At 49.1% G+C, this 21,852-nt stretch overlaps 1 protein-coding gene across 1 annotated transcript in view; it reads right to left on the reverse strand.

The window, feature by feature from the left end:
- Positions 1 to 7,730: 7,730 nt before the first annotated feature.
- Positions 7,731 to 21,852, reverse strand: part of LOC119402485 (E3 ubiquitin-protein ligase UBR2) — a gene marked incomplete at its 5' end in the record, with an annotated part of 38,408 nt that continues 24,286 nt past the window's right edge. The window contains 1 exon segment of the mRNA XM_037669634.1: positions 7,731 to 7,842. Coding sequence (XP_037525562.1) covers positions 7,731 to 7,842 — 112 coding nt within the window.

Below are 21,852 nucleotides of genomic sequence, written 5' to 3' on the forward strand. Positions count from 1 at the left end.
TACAGTAAACATTCAATTACTTCTGTAAGGACGCTTTACTTTCGTGTTATTCCGATTCCTATGACGGAGAATGAACCAGTCTTTTTCTTCTTTCTCACACTGGTTTTAAATGCAGACCAATATTATTCCATACATACATAGAACTCTATTTTGTATGTGCCTCGCTGTTGTTACCTGTACGGGAGCGGGAACTTCGTCAAGCGGATTTTCGCTTTTATTCCCGCCTTCTCCGTCATTATTTTTTATACTAATGGAAATTAAACATTATTATTATCATTATTATCACCATCATTATTATTTTTAATATTAATATTATCATTATTATTATTATTATTATTATTATTATTATTATTATTATTATTATTATTATTATTATTATTTATTATATAATCAACCGCACGATTACGACAATGGCTTGCGCTTTTTGCAGCAACTGAAAGCTCTCTGATGACGTCAGGCCGAAGCGGACCTGCCCACTAGATATACAGTTCCAGAATTGCTCCCCAGGATACGTCGGATCGACATCAACAACACTAGCAAGAGGTCATCATTATCGTCATCATCAGCAACGGTTGGGAATCCGCCATTACAGCTACATCGGAAGAACGTTGCTGGAAAGATGTCTAACGGTGAAGACTGCGGCGCCTTATCCTCTGACAAGGGGCAGAGGACAACTCGACCTGGACAGGCCATGCGGCCAGATGAGCTCTGGTTGAGACGTGCTGCTCTGCGACGACATTACAGCGTGGAACCAAGCGATGCGCGCGCTCGGCTTGCAGCTGGAGGAGCCAATGCCAGGAAACGCTGCTTCTGCAGTGCACGTTCGACTCACAGATGGACATTGACCAGGTGACCACCGCTCGCGAGGCGTCACTTCTTGCTTCGACACTCTTGCGTCAGCCCCCTTGCATCCAGGACCTTAGTGTGCTTTGCCCCTATGGCACCGGGCTACCGCGTGGAACGAGTGCTATTTCCAGGTCAAATTGAGCCCCCCGTCGTTGATGCTCCTGGTCGCAGATTCCGTTCTCTGAAATCACCCAGCGGGCCAGTTGCTCATCAGTACCTTACAGACCTGGACACCATCGCCGGCTTGGAGACGCTGCACATCGCCGTTGATAAAATCGACGAGAATTTCACGGCTAAAATCAACACAATTATGAAAACGGAACTGCAGCACATTGAAGAAGGTTCAGGTCTCGAACGCTATCAGGGGGCGGAGCAGACTGAGAATGCTCGAAAGCCTCGTTGCTTGCGATTATCTGGTGCTCAGGTCGTCCGACGGTGACGGCACAATACCGGACGTGGACCTGTTGGTGAGTTAATGGGTGTTTCCTCAACATTGAAGGAAGTCAGTGTCCAGTTAATCCATCAGGTGGACGTTTCCGTCATTGCCAGGGCTCTGGAAACGAATCGCACTTTGACGAAGCTGTCGCTCCACGCGCGGTCGAGCGGATCAGTGGAGGAACTTTTTGGAGCACTTGAGCTCAACAAAACTCTCAAGGAACTGTCTCTCTGGGGCTTAGATCAAGTGGATATGCGTTTCATGCGAGCTGTGGCGTCGGCGATAGAGAACAACAACACTCTCACATTGCTACATATGAACGCTCTCTTCGGCCAGTGCCAAGGAATGAAACAATGGTCGGAGGCCTTGACGAAGAACTGCGCTTTGCACGTCTTCAGCCTGTCTTGTTGGAGCGTACCAATTGCGGAAGTTTCGGCTTTGTGCAAAGTTCTGCGAGTTAACAAGACTCTGAAGGCACTCAACCTTCACGGAGTCAATGGCACAGATGAAGAAAGGTGGGTGCTATTTTTTCGCTCACCGGTATTTGGGGCATTGGGCCTTTATGCTTGAACGTTTGCACTGTTAAAGTGAATCTGCATGCGCCTTAGTCATCCCCTGGAAAATTACTAATCCACCTTCTAGGATTTTTCAGTTATGTAGGCGCCTTTCTTTGATAATGACACCATAGAATTTTTTGCGATGTCTGCACATTTTAAAATTATATAACAAAGTGTGATGCATAATGTTACGTATCCGTGTACTGTGTTCCTACAGCAATGCTGTCTTTGCGGACCCTGTACCGGTGTAGTTCGCTGAAGCAGGTCGCGTGACCAGGAAAAAAAAGGGGATAGTCTCGTGAGAGGAGAGGAGGCGTAACTGAAGGGGAGAGAGTGAATAAAGAAATTAAACAACCTTCCGTGGCAATTACCATGAAAACTGCTCGAAAAACATCTTTGATCCCTCCGTCATTGGAATCGGAATAACACGAAAGTAAAGCGTGCCCTTACAGAAGTAACTAAGTGTTTACTGTACATTGTTATAAGAGAGTTTGCAAAATGTATATTGATGTCTGGCAGCTATAGCACCGTTTAACGTGGATGTGCCCACTTTGATGCTTAGTGGTTCATCTCCATCCTGATGACTAACGTACACGTTCAATGATTAAACAAACCCTTGTGGTAGCTGTAGTATATAACGGTGGAAGCGTAATCAGAGGACTAGGTGTGATAACCAGAAGAGCGTCGCATATTGGACGCAGAACTTGGTCGCCATTCCGCGGCATGTTAAAATGTGATTGAACACCACGGCCGGACTAGAGGGAAACGCAAAGCGCGTCGTGACGCCCCGGTAGCCCGGCCGCAATTTTTCTAGGGGCGAGCGTGTGAGCGGGGAACGCGGTGGTACAGCCAGGTGAGGCAGGCGCGCGTCGCAGAGCTATGAGCGAGGCCGTCGCTTTTACGACGTTTGGGCTGAGGCGCCCCTTCGCGGTGTGTTAAGACATTGACAAAAGTGAACTTTTATTGAAAACGCGCCGAATGGGACGGACGTGTAACGAGTTGCAGGTGCTAATCGCGGAGTCCACAGTAGTGAAGAATTACTTTACTTTACCGCTCCTAGAGGGCAACACCACCCCGCCGACCGGGAGAGTTGTAGATATAAAAGGCGCCTTTGTAAAGCCTCCAGAGTCTGTGACCATGGCGCAGTGGATAGCGTGCCCGGCATCTGTTGTTGTGGACCGAGCGGTCGTGGGTTCGATGCCCGTTGACGGTACTTTTTTTTCTTTGCCATCTGATCGTGTATATTTTTTCTACGTCACTTTCCGTGACGGAAATACGTCACTGCAGTCTTGGTGGACCCCGGCATAAAACACTTTCGTGTTAAACGTGGATGAAGGGACTGTTCTTGTGCAGTTGTTGTCTCCTTTCGTCCCCGTTTTTCGGGCAGTTTTCATGATAATGGAATACCAACTCGCCCAACAAGCCATTCTTCCATGGCAAGGTGGGGTTTCAACCTGGAACCTTACATTAGGAAGTATGATAACGGCTGTGCTGTACACCCACGCTCGCACAACACGAATCCGTGGGAAACATAGGAAGGTGTTGTACCGCTGATGACTCGACCAGGGGGAACGTACGAACGTCGCCAGAGATTGAAATGGAAGGAGGCCCCGTGATTGGTCACGGAGAGGTGTGACTCTAGGGTACGACATACGTAAGAGATATATACACTCTTTAGGTGGGGACACTCGCGATACGTGATCGACAGATAAAGTATCAACGCGGCGCACCCGTCGGTCCCATAATACCTGTCAGCGGGATGAGGCAACTTCAAGGCAAAAAGGCGTCGCCGTAGCAACCGGAAAATAAAACTTGCTGCTGGGCGAGTTGGTTCATACTTCGAGACGGACCTTCGAGACGGATTTCGTAAACAATCTGTTTGAATACGTGTGCGACGTGTGTGAAAGACTATGGCACATGAAAGACTTGACGCCGCTAAGTAGTGCCATGCGTGAAACGTTCAGTTTAGTGGCGGCGCCTGTCTGGGGTGAAACCGTGGCGCGGGTTTGTACAACGTGCAATAACTTTCTCGTTAAGCAGAACATTCCGCTCTTTAGCGTTACCAATGGGTATCGTTACCCGGCCATGCCGCCAGGTCTACGGGTTCTGAACGATGTGGCCGAATGTGTGTCATTGGAGCAGCAGTAAGCATGCCAATCAAGCTAATCCTAGACAATCTGGAAAGCTCAGAATAATCAGCTGAACCTTTGCTAACGCTACGTATATCCTGGCATAGCCGAGCTAAGCCACTGCAACTTTTTTTAGATATGTAGACGATTTTTCAATACTTTTAAAGAAACCCATTGACTTTAATCTTGACAAGCCTGTTTATTCTATCCTTGACGCGTTTCAGCAGTGCGGGAAGGGTTTGACCTTTACCCATGAAATCCCTTGCAATAACTCGTTGCAGTTTTGAGGTTTAAGACTCTGTTTAAGCACTCACGTGTGCTGGTCTTACAGCCCACGAGCGCAGAAGGGACTGCTGCCATATGACTCAGCACAGTCGAAACTAGTTAAGCGGGCGATAGTGAAGCTTTGTCTGGGGTCTGCGCTTGGAACGTCATGCCCACATGCTATGCAGGACAGTTTTAGAAATCAAGTACGGCGAGTGTTGGAAGCCGGATACCCTTGCACGCTCGTTACGGCAGTCGCAGAGGCTCTCCTGCGAGAGTCAAAAGCACCCCGTTCCGGTAAGACACCAGGGCCGCCATCCAGGGGCCGCCCTGTAGTGTTGCCCTACATTCACCGCACTTCTCACAATCTGAAGAAGGTTGCGGGCAGGCACGATGTGCCGATGGTTTTTTCAGCCCCGCGCAAGCTGGCAAAGCTCTGCCCGAAAATTCCTTCGGCTAAGAAGAGTCCTGGAGTGTGTGGCATGAAGCACGAAATGCCTTATGTAGCCTGCGCGGTTGGTGTCGTCTATGAGATTCCGCTTTCATGTGGAAAGTCTTATGTCGGGCAGACCGGAAGGTGCATCAACGTTCGTGCAAGGGAACATGAATTGACCATAATTATTAAAGAGAACGCGCATTTACCAGCGCATGTCCGACATTGCATGTGCGCACCGAATTTCCTAGCGATCCGAGTTTTGGGCCGAAGTCATAATAATAATATCTGGGGTTTAACGTCCCAAAACCACGATATGATTATGAGAGACGTCGTAGGGCCGAAGTCAAGATAGCACCGCACGGGAACTTTTGGAAGCCTATTTTATCTCAACTAGAGGAAACGCGTGTGTTAGCCAGCCTACTGTTTCCTTATTGCATGGTGAAAAGAGATTCTTGCGTGGCTTGTTGTGATCTGACAGTGAAAAGCGATTAGCGTAGTGACCGCGTGACTGATGGTATATATTGTTGACGACGAAAAATAAAGTTAGTTGAAAGTTTGGGCTCGTCCTTGTCTCCTGAGTCCGTGTTTTTATGTGGGTGCGCATCAATATTCTTTCCTTGCAAGTAGCAACCGGCGCTTCGTGGGAAATATGAATGTCCAATACAGCGAACGCGGCTAGCAACTAAAGCTGGAAACGCATACTGCGTTTCTTGCGACCGAAAAACGAAACGTGCGGCGACCGCCGGCATTGCCGCCCACCTCGTCGGTTCCACTCTCAATGAATCATTTTCTATCTTGAAGTTCCGTCGTCTCGCCGATAGGCGCCTGCGAAAGATGCAGGACGCGCACCGTTGTTACTTCACTGACCTCCATTGGAGATCAGTGTGCTACGTAATCTGGATAGAAGGCGTCTCGGAAGCAAGCCGAGAAGTGTGCCCACCTAAAGGCTATATATCTTTCACCGTGCTGGAGGGGTACAATAGTGCGTCCGTGCAAGTATTGCACAGCAGGAGCGCTTTCAACGCTGCGCGCGTTCCAGCGCAGCCGTGATAGCCATAGAGTTTCCTATAAACAACTTTCTGTGGCAATGAAGGGAAAGCTACGGGGGCGGAGCGTCTGCACATGTACTGCTACGCGAAGTAGTCCGGTTTGGCGCGCGTCTCGTAACACCGTGGAAAGTGACGGCTAGCGTCGCACTTCGACGCAAACGCTGCTTAGCGTCTAAGGTACGGGTAAAAGGCGGGACTTTTCCAAGCACGCAAGAACGCAAAGTAAGTGACAACGTATAAAGTAAAAGAAATACATATATCTAGCTCGTGTGCGCTGCGTTCTGTCTCAAAAAGCTACATGTAGAAAATGAGGGAGTATTTTATATATCTCACGCAGAAAATACGGACGCAATTGTGAGACTACATTCATTAGCGGTAGGATACCTGCATTGTGGCTCTGTAGCTTTCCCTTCATTGCCACAGAAAGTTGTCCCCGAGTATAGAGGGAACTCTGACGCTAGTGTCTATGAGAGCTGCAACGCACGGCGCTTCAGCCATGCGTTGAACTCTGTGTGCGTTCGCCAGATGGTGGCATTTGCTTGCCAGCGCCGCTGTTTGCAAAGATTTCACCGGCGCGAAACCGGCTTTAACTTTAACTCTCGATGGCCGTTCGCGTAGAGTTGAATGTTTACGACCGCCGTGGTGCTTCTCTCCTCGTTACAGGACATCTCTGGCACGACAGCTGCTTGCGGACGAGTGTTATGACCGGGTGGTACTTGGAGCCTGGACAGAACCCTGTCTCAGAATCCTGTCTCCAGTGCTGGCATCCCCAAAAAGCAGCGTGGAGACGATCTTTACGCCACCCATCGGTGAGCTTTCACTGGACATCGTCAAAGTTCTCTTCAACGACCTTGCCTCCAACAGGCGCGTCAAGCGCCTCAGTGTGTGTGTCGAGCACGATCCCGACACCAGGGTCGCTCTTGTGTGCGAGGCATTGAAGAAGAACAGATTCATCCAGTATTTGCACCTCACTCTCACCAACGGGAATTCTGCGAACGAGATCTTACGCGCACTAACTCTAAACACAGGCATAACGGAACTTCAGATGTCCATCGCGGTTCCACCTACAGAGGAAACAATGGCCGCGCTATCCGGCATGTTTTTGCACAACAAAGCCATGACAAACATCTCAGCCTTGTTGGTCCATAAAGACGGTCGACAATTCCTAGATCCAATCGCGGAGGGAATATCGGGTAACCGGCTGATCATCGGCTTCAAGTGCATGGCGGGTGAAAGCATGGACGTCCCGTCCGCCGTACTTGACTCTGTACAGCGGAACAAATCCGCACTTAACCGCGCCGTGGAGTTTGTCCTGCGACATCGAGAGGACAGACGCAGTGCGGAGTGTTTCGAGTTCTTCGTCGGACGCTCCTGCCTGATGACTCGCCTGAAAGAAGTCGCCGAACTGTCAGATGTGGAGGCACGGCACGAGGTCGCTTCAGCCGAGCATCGTCTTCGAGAAATGTACTTCGTTATCACTGGCGTTGTTCGGCGCTCCGTGGTCTGCTTGCCTGCGGACTTCACGCAAATTGACGCGCTCAACGCTGACTGTTGGCGAGCCCTTGCAAGCCACCTGCAGATCACTGACGTGTGCTTCCAGTAAACTCGAAGAGCTCCAATTCTTTTCTTTTTTTGTAAACTTGTGAAACAGAATAAATGACGAATCTGTAGTTGTGCATTTCCTGTTTTGTCTGGCATATTCAGGTTTCGGGAGGCCCCGACAGCATAGCCAGGGGCATGCCGCCATTCATGCCGTGAAATGAGTGTTCACGCTTCAACCGACGCCTTCGATTGTATTATGGTTAGTAATGACCCATAATGATATACTCTTACACCGAAATCTACTCATCACATCAGGAGTGTTGTTTCAAAGCCTCCTATACTCGCGGGAAAAATTTCTTGGCAATGAAGGGACAGCTATGGGGGCAGAGCATCGGCACATGTAATACTACGGGTAGCAGTCTGGTTTGGCGCGCGTTTCGTACCGGTGGGGAAAGTGACCACTGCGCGGCATCAGCGTTGCATAGCATTTGGTTTGTCAGCTGAGACGATCATTTGTGGGTGAAGTTCATCGCAAAATTCCGAGAAGAATAGGAGGAAGAAACCGAAGGTGACGGACGCTCGCCTGAAGACGCAGACGCCATTTAGAGTTTGAGGCATACGTAAATGGCGCGACTTACGCGTCCAAAAACACCATATGCCAACGTATAAAGTGAAACAAATAGAAAGATCACATGGGTGTGTGCTGCATCCTGTCTCAAAGAGCTTCCTGTAGAAAGTGAAGGAGTTTTTTTTATTCTCACAGAGAACACGGAAGCGACTGTGGGACTATATTAATTGTAGCATTCGCGCAAATAAGCATTGTGATCTTCGCCTAATTGCCTGGAAAAGTTGTCCGTGAGTAATCCAATGCCTGCAAGGAGACCCACGAACTCGCTGCCCTTCCCTCGGCTTTTCTCTGCTTTTTGTTATAAACTCCCTGAAAAATTAGTAACTAAAGTAGCGCCATTGGTATCAGTGTACAGTCGCCTGCTCTCTCTGGCGCTTTGTAGCTTGCAAATGAATATAGTTGAGGCGCGAAGCTCGAGAAACATGGCTCTTGGCAGGAACGAGGGGCTTGTGTAATTCTTCCGCTACAGCGCTAGAGGGCGCTATGGTTCTAAGCGGCGCAGTGGGAAAGATCCGCGGAATAAAGAATGCGAAAAAATAACGATTGATACGACATTAATGAATACAGAAGCAAATGGCGTGTTTTCCTGTTGTTCGGCAGCGTGAAAATATACGGTGCGTAATCGTTGAGTAAAGGAAAGGGCTCGCTCCTTATGGCACCGCCACTCGAAACTCAGCGGCGCTAAAAAATCGCTAGTTTTCAAACTTGACGCGCCAACTTTCAAGGAAGTCGCGCAAGTGCCATCTTGTTTGTCCGCTTCCGAAGGTTATTTTCTCGGTGCACGGCGTGTGGTCGATGGCGCCTGATCCTGTTTGCACGATAGTTCTGCAGGCTTTGCTAGGCCGACCTGCTGTGCCACTAGTAACGTAACAGGTAAACAGCAGAAAGATGTTTTCACTACAGCGGGAAAAATCTGTACTTTCCTGGTGGCGGGGGGGGGGGATGATTCTTAAAAGGAAGAAGGAAATGAAAATGAAAATTGGGTGTGGAGTGCACGATAACTGTCTCTCAAGTGAGGACACCTCAACCGACTCACTCACGGGGGACTTGGGAATGAAGAGACAGTGAGAGTGAAAAGAGCATGGTAAAAGAAGCGAAAGAAATGTATGAGGGGAAAAAAAGTAAGGGGGGGGGGGCAAGAGAACGGGCGTCCGAGTCACCGTGGTGAGCGGCTAGAAAATTCGTTCGACTAGGCCGGCATCCTCGAGAAAAGCGAGTCACCGTAGAGGCACTGCTGTCTGCTAGGAGAGGAGGCGAAAGGAAGCAGTTGGCGCTATTTTACCCCTTTCAGGGATTTTATTCTGGTGCAGTGGCCCTCGCTTCTGGCGACGCTTCTGGAAAACAAACTCGGTTCTCGCAGCTGCCTCCGAGCAGCTGGTAATGTCAGGTCACGTGACTCAGCAGTACGGTTGCGAGCCCTCTCCCACGGGAAGGCACGGCGCGTGTTGCGTTTCCGTCTAGTGCGGTCGTGGTATTCAATAGCGATGACGACTTTGGCCTAAGTACTGCGTCCAATCAGCGACGCTCTTCTGGCTGTCACACCGCTTTCTTTGATTACGCTTTCACCGTTAACAACTACAACCACCACAAAGGTTTGCTTAATCATTCATCATGGACGTTAGTCGTCGAGTCGTAGATGTGCTACCAAGCGTCAACGTTGGTGCATCCATGCTGAACGGTGCCGTAGCTGCCAAGCGCCAACAGATATTCTGGGAGCCCCCTTGTTTTAATGTACAGTAAACATTCAACTACTTCTGTAAGGACGCGTTTTACTATCGTGCTACACCGATTCCTATAACGCAGGGATCAACCATACTTTTTTTTGTATTACAGAGGCTGTTTTAGGGCCTTTTAAAAAGACGGCGTGCAGACACGGACACAAGAGAGTAGTCAAGACACGACAAACGGCGCTAACAGAAAAATCATACAGCGGCGGAAAACAAGGTAGGCACGAATACATATATGCGCATTCCCAGACAAGAGGCGATGCCTATCAATCAGGTGCGCGTGGAGCTCTACGTGAGAGATAAGTGTTCACTCTCTTGACTTATCTCATGTGTCCGTGTTTGCATGTCCTGTCTTGCTAACATGAATACCTACCAACTAGCTCAGCTATCTGTTATTCGAAGTTTTTCGTCGTCTTTTATGTTTTTGTCCATTTACTTGAGTAAAATCAACGAAAAAGAAAGTGTTCTAATGCATCAATGTACTATATTACTGATCTATTTTACTTTGTCTGTGCACAGTGTACTACGTCCAAGACTCCAAGAATACAATATCCAGCAAGTTGGCTAGTCGCCCTTTGATGGTGGAGGACGCCGCAGCGTTGAGGTCCGGGAATACTAGTGACACTTCTGCAGGAGAGAAAGATATAGCCACTTCTGAGGCGCTATTCACGATGTGTCCATCTAGAGGAGTATGTCCATTGCAGTGTTGCCAGGTCAGACAGCCAGCGTAGCCATAAGCCTGAGAAACTGCAGTCTAAATGTAGCCGAAGTAAAAAAAAAAAGAGCCAAAGAATTCGCAGGCAAATGTAGCCATTCTTATTTCTAGTTTTATTTCGACATGCGATTTCGAATTCGACTACTACACTCCCTTATTGTACAACCCACCTTTATTGTATGAAACAGCTTGTGTTTAAGAAGGTATCCATATTCAGGCGCTCTCTTAAGTGATCACCGAACTTTAGTTGAAAAAAAGAAGAGGATAACTAAATTCTGCAAGTTGCGTCTCTTACTTCCGTTGCTTTTGCAAAATGAGTTTTCACTGCAAGGTCTTCTATAGGACCAGTTACCTGCAACTCCACAGTATTTTACACATGAAGCAAGACAGAGTCAAGGTTTGCTTTTCGTTGTGCTTTCCTGGACAAATTTTATGATCAAAGCCACCAGCCTTTGTCGTATACCCTGTTAACGTTCAATTATACGTCGAATTTGTTTAGCGACGCCAAATAAACAAAAAGCCCACTTTAACCTGTGTAATGTATTACTGTTGCGGCAGTGAAGCTTAGAGCAGTGGAAGCTGTCGATAACAATAATTGCCGCGGTGTTACGTCCCAAAATGAGGACATGATTATGAGAGACGCAGTAGTGGAGGGCTCTGGAAGTTACGATCGCCTTGGGTTCATGCACCTAAGCTAAGCACACTGGCCTCCATAGCGTTACGACTTCATGGAATTGCAGCCATCGCAGCCTGGTTTTGATCCCGTGACCTTCCGATCAAGAGGTAGATAAAGAGTTAAACTGTTTCGGGTAAACATGGTCCAGGCAACGCAGATTTCACGCAAAGCGCGCGCGGCGAGCACAAGCGTCGAAAAGTGATATTGGGTAAAGGCGGGAGCTCTTTATTCATGACAATAGCAGGGTTCATGACTCATCATTCTTTGCAGCGTAGTCGCTCCTGCTTGTGGGGGTTCTACGCCGTAGCCACTACCCGTATTGCAGTGTGATTCACAGTTTATATCTAAGCAGGAACGGCGGGAACGCACATAGGTAATATAAGCGATGGAGCGTTAAGAGAATGCATGATCGGCCGCGTTGACCCCACTAATGAAAAGAATAAAAATCAAGGTCCCAGCAGTAGTCATACTCAGGCATTCTGCGTGGCAGTCAAGTATTCTACCACACAGCCACGCCAGGTCTTAAAGACAGCTTGGAAAAAGATCCTATGACGGTGATGCGTCAATTGTGGTTTCAGTGCTGGCCATCTTTTAGATGCGAAGTATCTTATGGCGGAGTTCAATCCGGTGGTGGTGGTGGTGTGCGGCGTGACCACCCTTACTGCGCATGCGCATACCCTCTCTCCTCCCCCTCTCCACTTTCCCTCTCCCACCCCCTCTCCCCTCCCCCTTTCCACTCTTCCTCTGAAACGCGGCCTAGACATGCCGAAAATTTCTCCTGCGCAACGCCTCGATGAGCACCAGCGCATGCGCGTCCCCTCCCCCTCTCTCTCCTCTCCTACGCTGCCCCCCTCTCGCACGCCTACCGACCGCGTTCCCAGCTCACCCTGTGAGAATTAACGGCCAGGCTAGAGGGAAGACAAGACGCGCGTAGCATTCCTCTTCGCGTTCCACGACGCGAGGTCGGTAGTATGCCCAAAGAACGCCAACGGAACGCGATCGTGGAAGTTCTCCGGCTTCGCATCGCCTCATGGTCCCCTTTAGCGGGAAAGGGTGTAATTTTTTACAACAGGGTAGTAAACGTTTCATATGTACTCCTATGATGGAGGCGCAGTGTCAGCAAAACTGGGCACTATCGCGATACAAGAGTATCGCGATAGTATTTCTGAGATATTTTTTAAAGACGATAGTCTTTCTTGGGATACTTAAACGGAGAAATTTTGGTCTGTCTGTCTTTCTGTTTGTCGGCACGTCACTCGCTTCAGCCACTCGGCCAAACTTGAACCACTTCCCCAAGGGCCAGCCATCTTGAGCGGCTGACTATGTTCATACTTGTGTGCATTGTCGATCAAAAAGCAAACATTACGCATATCTGAGGCGCAACCTCACTAGTTAAGTATTAGGTGGTGTTTTCCTTTAATATAAAATGCCTACACACGTAATTATAAAGACCCTAGTTTCTTAAGCTGCGCTGAAAATGCGACTGCGCTGAAACTTGCCTTCCTCCGTGCCCACTGCACGAGCTCATTGTTGTCTTTCGGTTTCGGTTCTGTATTGCACTGTACGAATGCCATGGGGCGCCGCTCTGGCATTCCTGTTTTACCTAGGCGACGTGTAAATAAAAGAGTGTGTGGAGAGTACTCGTTGAGTGAAGACGTTTCTTCTGCTTCAGCGCTTCGCGCCAAACCGCGTGTTCGGGCTGGCTGGCGTCCCCACCGGTCACGTTGGTCACCGCCGGTCTTCGCCTGCTGCTGCGCCGGGACTACCATCCCGCAACACAGCACTCATGTTTCCCGAAGTATTGCCAGATGGCGTCCATATCTCATTCAGCGCCTCTTCTATCGTCTTTTTGAGTATCTGCATTTATCTATCGAGATACAATTGAAATATATTTGTATCTGAGTAGTAAAATATTTTTACGACGTATCGTTTGTATCGCGATACTATGCAGGACACTGGTATGCCGTTACATTTTTTTTGTCGGAAATGTGTTGAGGCGTGTTTCCAAGGGGGAGAATGACTTTTTTTTGTTTTTCTGCCAAACAGAGGCAAACCATTACTTCGCGACCACCCGTGCGGATACCGCCTTGGAACAGAGGCTTTACAATGCTTCGCATGTGTTCTGTTCGCAAAGACGCGACACTTCCAAAAGCAGTCCCCGTAGTCGTGGCGGAAGTGACTAGAAGATGGCTATCTTTGTCGTGCTTTCAGACACCCTTCCAGCGTGTCAGGGTGCGATCTTAGTTGACTACAATCGTCAAACGGTCTTTTGTGGTACCAGGCTCCCACAGCGCCGGAGCCGACTTCGCCTGTTCCGGCTTGCTGAAATAGGTGCTGGCAGCGTCGGTAGTCGCGACAGGTTCATTGAAGAGTGGCTCTTTCGGCCCAGGCGAAGAGTGCTTGCTGTAGTTTCTGATGGGGCGCTCTTAGCAGCTGTGCCTGTTTCCGCGTCTGTTTAGATAGCTGGCACTGAGCGACTTGGGAGGGCTTAAACCCTCTCATCCCCACAGAACGTGATTTTAGGAAGCCAATGTTTGAATTGTGCAGTTTTGACATACTGGGCTCCATTGCGAGTAGGTAATTATGGCCGGCCTCGATGGTCAGCGGAATCGACTTCGGCTTCTGAACTGGTCGGAACAACCCACGTGAGGGCGAAAGTGTTTCGGTATGCAGATGACCCAGAAGAGATATCGCCACGCTGCAGGGCTATCTGGTAATGAAGGCGGTATTTATTCACTATAACACGAATTCGTGCTCGTCTGCAGCGGTAGAGAGACTTTCTTTCGCGCAGCCTTGTTCTGAGGCCGAACCGACGTTGCCTAGACGACAGCCTATTTCAGAAGCTCAGGCAGCAACCTTTTCAGCAAAGTAGATCTTATGTGCAAAATAAATGTATACTTTTTCTCTATTCACTGGTGTTCATAAGTGATTCGAGTGGTTTGCTTAAACTATGCCATTTTTAGCATAGCTCACTTTGTTTTCACCAAATATGTCGATCTCGGTGTCCAATGCTTGTTACTGTTTCGGTGAAGTAGTGCACTTTTTGATTGCATCTGATGCCAGTAATTATGTCATTATTACGAATTATGTAGTTTGTAACCCCCTAGTAATGTCTTAATAGCACTGAGAGTACTGTAATAAATGAATAATTGCACGGGAACTTTACTTACAACATTATGCCGCACTTATGTCTTTGCGGAGTATGAGAATCCTTGAAATAAAAAAAAATGTTGCAGTGGCTTAGCTTGGCTATGCCAGGATAACGTAGCGTCAGCAAAGGTTCAGCTAATTATTCTTAGGTTTCCTGATTGTCTAGGATTAGCTTGATTATCATGCTTACCGCTGCTCCAATGACACACCCACGATATACGTATTATGTGCAACATGTATATTTATTTTGCCAGGCAACTACTTCGGGATCCGATGAGTTAAGCTTCTCCGCTCTTCTGCGCTGTTGAGCAGCATTTGCGCTCTCCTTCTCCATGGCTAAACCACACTGGCAAACGCCAGTCAGAGGCGCTGTCAAGCGGCTCCAGCGCAGTGTCAGACGTCGACTGCACAGCGAAGGCCAATAGCTGCGCGCGCGCGGGCGCCAACCCAGGCAGCACGCCGCCATTGGACCGATCTCGGCCCAACGTCGGCAAATGACGGCAGCAATATTGGCCCCACGTCGGCAAATCACGCTCGCGCTACTTTCACCCGCATCGGCCCGACGTCGGCTAGCCGCCTTTGGGCCGATGCGGGCTTGCCGGCTTCGGGCCGACGTGGGCTAGCCAGCGTCGGTCCGAGACGGGCCTGCCGTTATTCAGCCGATGATGGCAAGCCGTCATTGGGCCTATGTATGCTAGCCGATGCTGGCGCGGTGTCGGCCCCGCCGACGTCGGGTAGCCGCCGGCGTGACCGTTTACACCCGTTATTATGTTTTAGCAGTTGTGGCTTATCGTGCGTTAAGTACGGTAGTACTGTACCGTCGTGGTCGGCACGTAGCTAGTTTATATGGAGACACCGGCGGTAGTTGCTCGATGCGTAAAGTAACTTGATCAGGCAGGCTGATACATGTGTTATAAAGTAAATGGTTGCGTGCCGACCACGGCAGTTCGGTATTACTGTGGTTACTGTACTGTAAGTCAGCAGCGCTAAAATAGACTATTCGCGGCCCAACGACATTCATCGACTGCCGTTGGTGCCATATTCGAAAAATGTTTCCTAATTAGAACGACTGCTCCACTGATGTCTTAGTGTGCGATTAAGACCCACAATTCTGTCGAACCGTGCAAGGCCGAGAACGAAAGTCAATATTGTCTCTAACACAACTAAATTGATGAAAGGCCTGCTGAACCAACTACGCATGCGTCTGAGAAATTAAGGAGCAACACATTTGCAAGGTGATAAACAGAAATTTATTCAGAGATATGAACACACGCCAGCAGTTCCGGAATAATTATGCCATAAAGGAATATCTAAACATCTATAGATACCGTAGCCAACATCTAAAACAACCCCACAGCCACCGTATTCCTCAAAAAAAGCAGGACAATCCTAATTGAGAATGGGATCGGGCGCAAAATCATAGGCGTGAGCGGGGTTCCCCTTCAGAGGGGGTGGGGGGGGAAGGTTCATCGCGGTGCCCCCCTCCTCCCTATTAAGTCAATGTGTCTGGCAGACCTTGCGCCCACCTCTTCTTAGGTGACTACGGGGCCGGCCGCCCCCCTGCCCCACTGTGCGCACGCCTACGCGAAGAGTTACAATCTCTTCAACCTTATGCGCGGCACATTCACTATAAATATTGAAAGAACTAGGACGGGCAAAAATAGGAATAAGGATTAGCGAAGAATATCTTAGGTACTTGCGTTTTGTGGACGTTATCGCGCTTTTCAGTAACGACGGTGCCGAATCACGAAAAAAATTCTGAAGGTGTAAACGAACGCAGCATTAAAGTAGGATTAAAGACGGACCCGAAGAAGAGAAAGATAATGTTAGGCGGCTTGCCGAAAAAGCGAGATTAAGAGTGGCAACTAGAATAGAAGATTGTGTATACGCGTGAGCTAATTACGAGCAGAGGAGCACCCCCCCCCCCCCCACGTTATTAAGTTCACCAAGGAACGGTAGGCATTCGCAACACATGACTGGCAATTAAATTAGCGTTATCCTTTAAGCGGGAATTGCAATTTTTCAGTGATATCTTAAGGGCCAAAAAGATGGATAAACTGGTGCGCGCGACGCGAGAAACATTGCGAGTGGTACCACAAGATCCCATGAACTCTACATCTAAACGAGATAGACACGCACGCATTTCTAATCTAAAGGTAAGATTGTAACAGAAAGGAATCGTGCATAAAAACCACTCACGTGTGCCCGTTGGATCGCTAAAAACACGGGCGAATAAAAAATGCAAGCGCACCATATCAGAATACACAAAACACGATGGTCAATAGAAAATACGCTATAAGAAAAGAACAAAAATCTGATGACACGTAACAGTACTGGTTCAACATGGAAGCAGGGGGCCACTGGTTTCTCGCTGCGGTGATCTCTGCCGAAAACAATGCCGGAATGCTGCCGCGTATCCGTCTCGTGCACGATTTTGACTTTCCACCACACATGTCCACACACCGCACTTATTGAAGAATTCTGCTGGTCGGAGTGAAAAAAATCTGCTCCCGCAGCTACGATTGTCCCTCCGTCTGGACGGCTACCCTACCCTGCCTGGTCAAGCGAGTTTCGTGACAATGGCGCTGAACGAGGAGAAGGGAGGGAGGGGGTGTAGAGGTTGAAGAAGACAAAAAAAAAAATGCGAATTCTCCCTTCTTGAAAGCACGGCTCAGCCTACCACAATGGTGTGCGATCCCCCCAACATGTCTATGGGCATGCCGTTTGAGAAAGGCGTTCGTCGAATTTTCAATGCACCACTTGTTGCCACATGTCGCTACATGAAAACTTTGCGTACACCACGTTGTAGCCGCATTTTTCATCGTATTTCACGTGCCATAATAATAATTTTATGCGACTGTTTCTGAAAGCACGTGGGAAGCAATTGTTGAGCGAGATTTTTAGTTGAAAAAGATATGTATGTCACAAAATGGACGGCAACGAAGTGCAAATGCGAACTGACAAACACCTGGCAAACACGTGTTTGTCAGTTCGTTAAAGATGGTCAGCCGGCTAGTTGATTTAGAAACATTCAAACGACAAAACGTGTCTTCATTTCGCCCGGTATTTCTTGCACCATACCTATTTTTCTCAAGTAATGAACCAATTAGCTCAGCAACACGCCTTGCTGAGCTTTTTACTATTTTCATAAATTCTGTGACATCCCTGAAGCAAATGCGCTTGTTACCCTTCACCCAAACACGCGCGTGAGTAAATATGTGTAAACACAGAGATCGGAAACTGTCCGTGTAGTATATGAGCGCTGGCGCCACACATTCAGCGGCTGAAAGGATATAGCGCTATAAATATGATGACAGGCTCGATTTATGCACAGAATTAGTATTCACATAAAACTTCTTCCGCTAAAAGCATTCGTGCGGGAATGTTTGGGTGAATTTTGATGCTGGATACATTAGTGAAGTCGGCCGACCAGTGGCAAAAACATTTACGAAACAGAAGTACTTCGAATTTGGCGCATGAAGTTATTAGTATGTGCTATAACGTTTCAACATTTTTGATAGCGTTGAACAACTGGTCAACGAAGTGGCCATCTAATTTCAGTCAGTTATTCTTCTAAAGACCACCTTTTTTTGGTAGAAAAGTGACTGTGCTAGTGATAGTTGTTAGTCGTTGTCATAGCAGAAACTAATAAGAGAATGCAAGCTATTCAGTCGGCGATACTTCGCGCACCGAGTCGTACGTGCGGCGCTAGCACGGTACAATATTTGAACTTTGCTATTTGTGCTAGTACAGCAATCCATGTAGCGGTATTCTACAGCTTAAGCTACAAATATTCAAGCGCCTAACGCTCTATTGCATTACGATTGTATCCTAGGCGGGCGAGCTGCTGGGCTTCTTCAGCGGGCTAAAGGTAGAGCGCAACGTCGAGGTTATTCTCGTCAGTGACGGCCGGCAACACGGCGTCCAGCGTCGTTGGGGGGCGTCCGTGAACTAGTTTGAACGGCGTCATATGTGCGCCGTATCTTACACTGCCGTGTTAACTTCAGGTTATGTGCGGAAGATATTATGGCGTCCCATGTCATGTGTTCGACGTACAGTACATTGCCAGAATGTCGGCGAGGGTTTCATTTAGCCGCTCGGTGAGGCCATTCGCTACGGGTGATGTCCGTCGGTGACTTGTGTGGCTATATTTCAAGATGGTTTGCGTTAGCTCTGCCATAAAAGCCGTACCCCTGTCGGTTACGAGGAGTTTTGGAGCGCCGCGACGCAGGAGGACGTTCTCAACAGGGCATGTATAACTGTCTGAAGGGAGACAAGAAAGTTCCAACATCGTCGATAAGCCATCGGCTCCGCCGATGTCAGCTGAAGCACGGCAGAATGACGGCATGCTCGGCCAATGTTGCCGGTGAAAACCATCGGCTCGGCCGATGTCGGCGAAAGTACGGCAAAACGGCGGCTAACTCGGCCCAATGTTGACGGTGAAAGGCATCGGCTAAGCCGATATCGGCGGAAGAACAGCATAACGCCGGCAAACGCGGCCCAGTGTTGCCGGTGAAAGAAATCGGCTAAGCCGATATCGGCGGGATGACGGCAGAAGGCCGGATAACTCGGCCCAATGTTGCCGGTGAAAGACCAACATCGGCTGAAAGGCGGCAATATCGGCCCAATTTTGCCGGCAATAGTCAGCGGCTCCGCCGATATCGGCGCCAGGCTGGCAATGCTGGCCCGAGGTGGGGCCGCGCACAGCCGCCGTAAAACCAATATCGGCCCGACGTCGTGTGCTGCCTGGGAATACGTCTGCCAAGGCTACGACGTCACTCCTCCGGAAAGCGCAGACCGGCGGCGGCGGAGTGCGTGGCAGGTGCCGGCTCCGGCGCGTGACATCACTGATCCTCGCGCATGCGCAGCACGGCTCTTGAGGATCCACGTGAAACTGGCTCGTCTAGGCCAGTGTAGCTAACGCTACAAAAACTATTCCAGTATCTGTATTGATGTATCTGTATTCGCGAATACTTTTTCTGCTTATTGCAAAAGTATCTCCGAAATATCCCGTTACGTCGAAAGCAAATGTATCTCAGTAACTGTATTTTAGGTTTCCAGTCTATTTATTTCGATGTCTGTATTACGCAATATTTTCAGAGTATCTCTGCCCAACCCTATATGTTGGGTTAAAACCCATTGTGTTTCCAGCGCTCCCTCCGCCTTTATAACGTTCCAACAAAGATTCCGTATGCACCCTCCCCCCTCCCCGACTCGGCAAGCTATATTGAAGCGTTGCTCGACCCCCGTGGGATACGCTAACGAATGCTATCTGACATATTCACATCATCACAACGTAGGACGTGCAATTAATTTTGATAAAACTGACGTCTGTGCTCTAAAATGAGTGCTGACGCTACCTGAGACCAGAAGTGATCCAATAAACGCCAGTGTAGTCGACGCCCCTGATATTCAAGCGATGCGCACACAACTACTACATTTACGAAAACACGTTGATCCACCTCGTAACGCTTGACCCGAATCCAAAAAATGCAGCATAGACAGGTACTCCCTGAATACTTGTCATGAAACCCATTTCCACAATGGATGGGATTTGAAGATTTTTAAAATAATTTATTTGCATGTAGCTCAAATTTTCGCTCACTGTCGACGCCGATTTAAAACGTCAAACATCGGGTCAGGTTATGTGACGTCATGATGACGTCACAAGTTATGACGATTCGTGAGGTCACCATATGACGTCATCACACCATGACAAGTTTTTCCATCGCGCGTGTTGCTGCCGCCGGACGCCGCCGAAGCCTACGGTAAATTTTTGCGTTTGATGAGGCATCTAAGGCTTTCGCCTTAATAGAGGGTAGGCACTAGAGGTGTGCACGGGCTCCGGGTAGCCCGAAAGCCCGACCCGGCCCGCGGGCCGGGCTCGGGCGGGCCAACGTATTTTCACCTCGGGCCCGGGCCGGGTTCGGACTGCGTGGAGCTTTATCGGGTCGGGCTCGTGCCCGGCGCGAAGCCCGACTCAAGCCCGAAATATAGAGAATAAGCGGGAATTGTTTTCCGGCACGCATACAGCGCGTTTTCCGCGACCGCCCTTTGCCGCTTTTCCTTTCCATTCGCTAATTTAGACAAAAGGGGAGCACGTAAAGCACTGCCTCTGTTGCACTCCGACAGAGAAGTAACACCACCTGAGCTAGTGAGGGCTCCATGCGACTCTTCGCGTTAGATTTAAGGCCAATCCCATATGAGTGAAAATGCACGCGACAGCGAAGAGCGACCCGACGTAGATCGCCTTCGTGCAAGCTGACGCTTGCATGGTCATACCCCATACACGTGACTGCTTTGGCGAGCGAACTCCATTGTTGCTGGCATGACGCCGTCTCCTTGTATAGCAAAAGTGCCGCGCTGTCGCAGGTATGCAATGCAATTAAAATATTTGTTGCATGTTGGTGCGTAAAACGTTTACCGCTGCCTCGCAGTATTTTTTAGATGCACGTGTATAATTATTACGTTATTTGTTGGTGTAGAGCTGATGTGCTTAGCACATCGCTGATATACATCCGGTTCGGGTGTTTTGTGACTTCCGGGTGATGAGCAACGGTTTCCAAATGTGAAAAAACTAGCGATCGCGCAATTTTGACCACGCGATACATCGCGCGAACGGCCCGTTTCGTCGCTTGTCGCTGTCGCGTGCATTTTGGCGCATATGGGGTTTGGCCTTTACTCGTAACGACTCTACGCGAGTGAGTGAGTGAACAACTTTATTGAACGATCCGGCAAAAAAAAAGAAAGAAAAGAACAAGGAGAGCGAACTCTGGCAGAACGCAAGAAGAGTGGATGTGACTGGCCGGCTGTCTCGCGTTCCGTGTTTCCTCCGCCAGCCAAGCCCGGTGAAAAGGACAAAAAAAATTCCCTTCATTCTCTGAAAAAATCGCTCGATATAGAAATCCATTATCTGCTCACGCACCGCGCGATAGGGCCAAGCGGGCAACTGCGATGGAGGGCGCTGAGGCCCACTCTTTAGCATAGTTACACTTCTAGCAACCTGTACGCGTCGTTGACTTAATCGACCTCTCGTATTATATAAATATGTGTAATTAGGAAACGCATTATTTGTGGCCCGAATAAAGTCAGTGCCGCACGTGCCAACGCACTGCGAGAGCGCTATTCCATCACAAGCTGTCCTCGTAGCAGCGGGGACAGCGCCACAGCGAACGCGCGAAGTTAGCCCGAGACGTTTCGGCGTAACGCATCACACCGCATTTTTTTATGTACCAACCCTGGCACAGCAGCATCGAAAAGCGCGCACAGCTTTCGCTAGGCGCGAGACGCCTAACGTCTCCCCTGTCTCTTCAGCTTTCCAGCCCGAGCCTCTCCGCAATCTGTCTAGAGTGGCTACCCTCTCCCCAGTCTAGTTAGTGATTCTTATTCGTTTAGTATAGGGGTAAGAAAGAGTAAAATGGGGAAATGGGGGAAGAGTGCTCGATAACTGTCTCTGTAAAGGACACCTCAACCAAAACACTTGTGGGGGGGGGGGGGCGGGAATGAAGGCGGTAGAAAGAAAGAAGAGGATGAGGTAGTGATTGGAGCGGAGGCGGGAGAGAGGAGTCTGGTTAACCGTGGTCGAGCGGCTTAGAAAAGGCGCTCGATCAGGTTCGCGTGTTGAAGGAAGGAGATCAGGGCCGCAAGAGCTCCACGGAGGCGATCCTCGCAGCCGTGGGGAACAGGAGTCCTGTAGG

Source organism: Rhipicephalus sanguineus, chromosome 8, assembly GCF_013339695.2.
Source record: "Rhipicephalus sanguineus isolate Rsan-2018 chromosome 8, BIME_Rsan_1.4, whole genome shotgun sequence".
Classification (NCBI taxonomy): domain Eukaryota; kingdom Metazoa; phylum Arthropoda; class Arachnida; order Ixodida; family Ixodidae; genus Rhipicephalus; species Rhipicephalus sanguineus.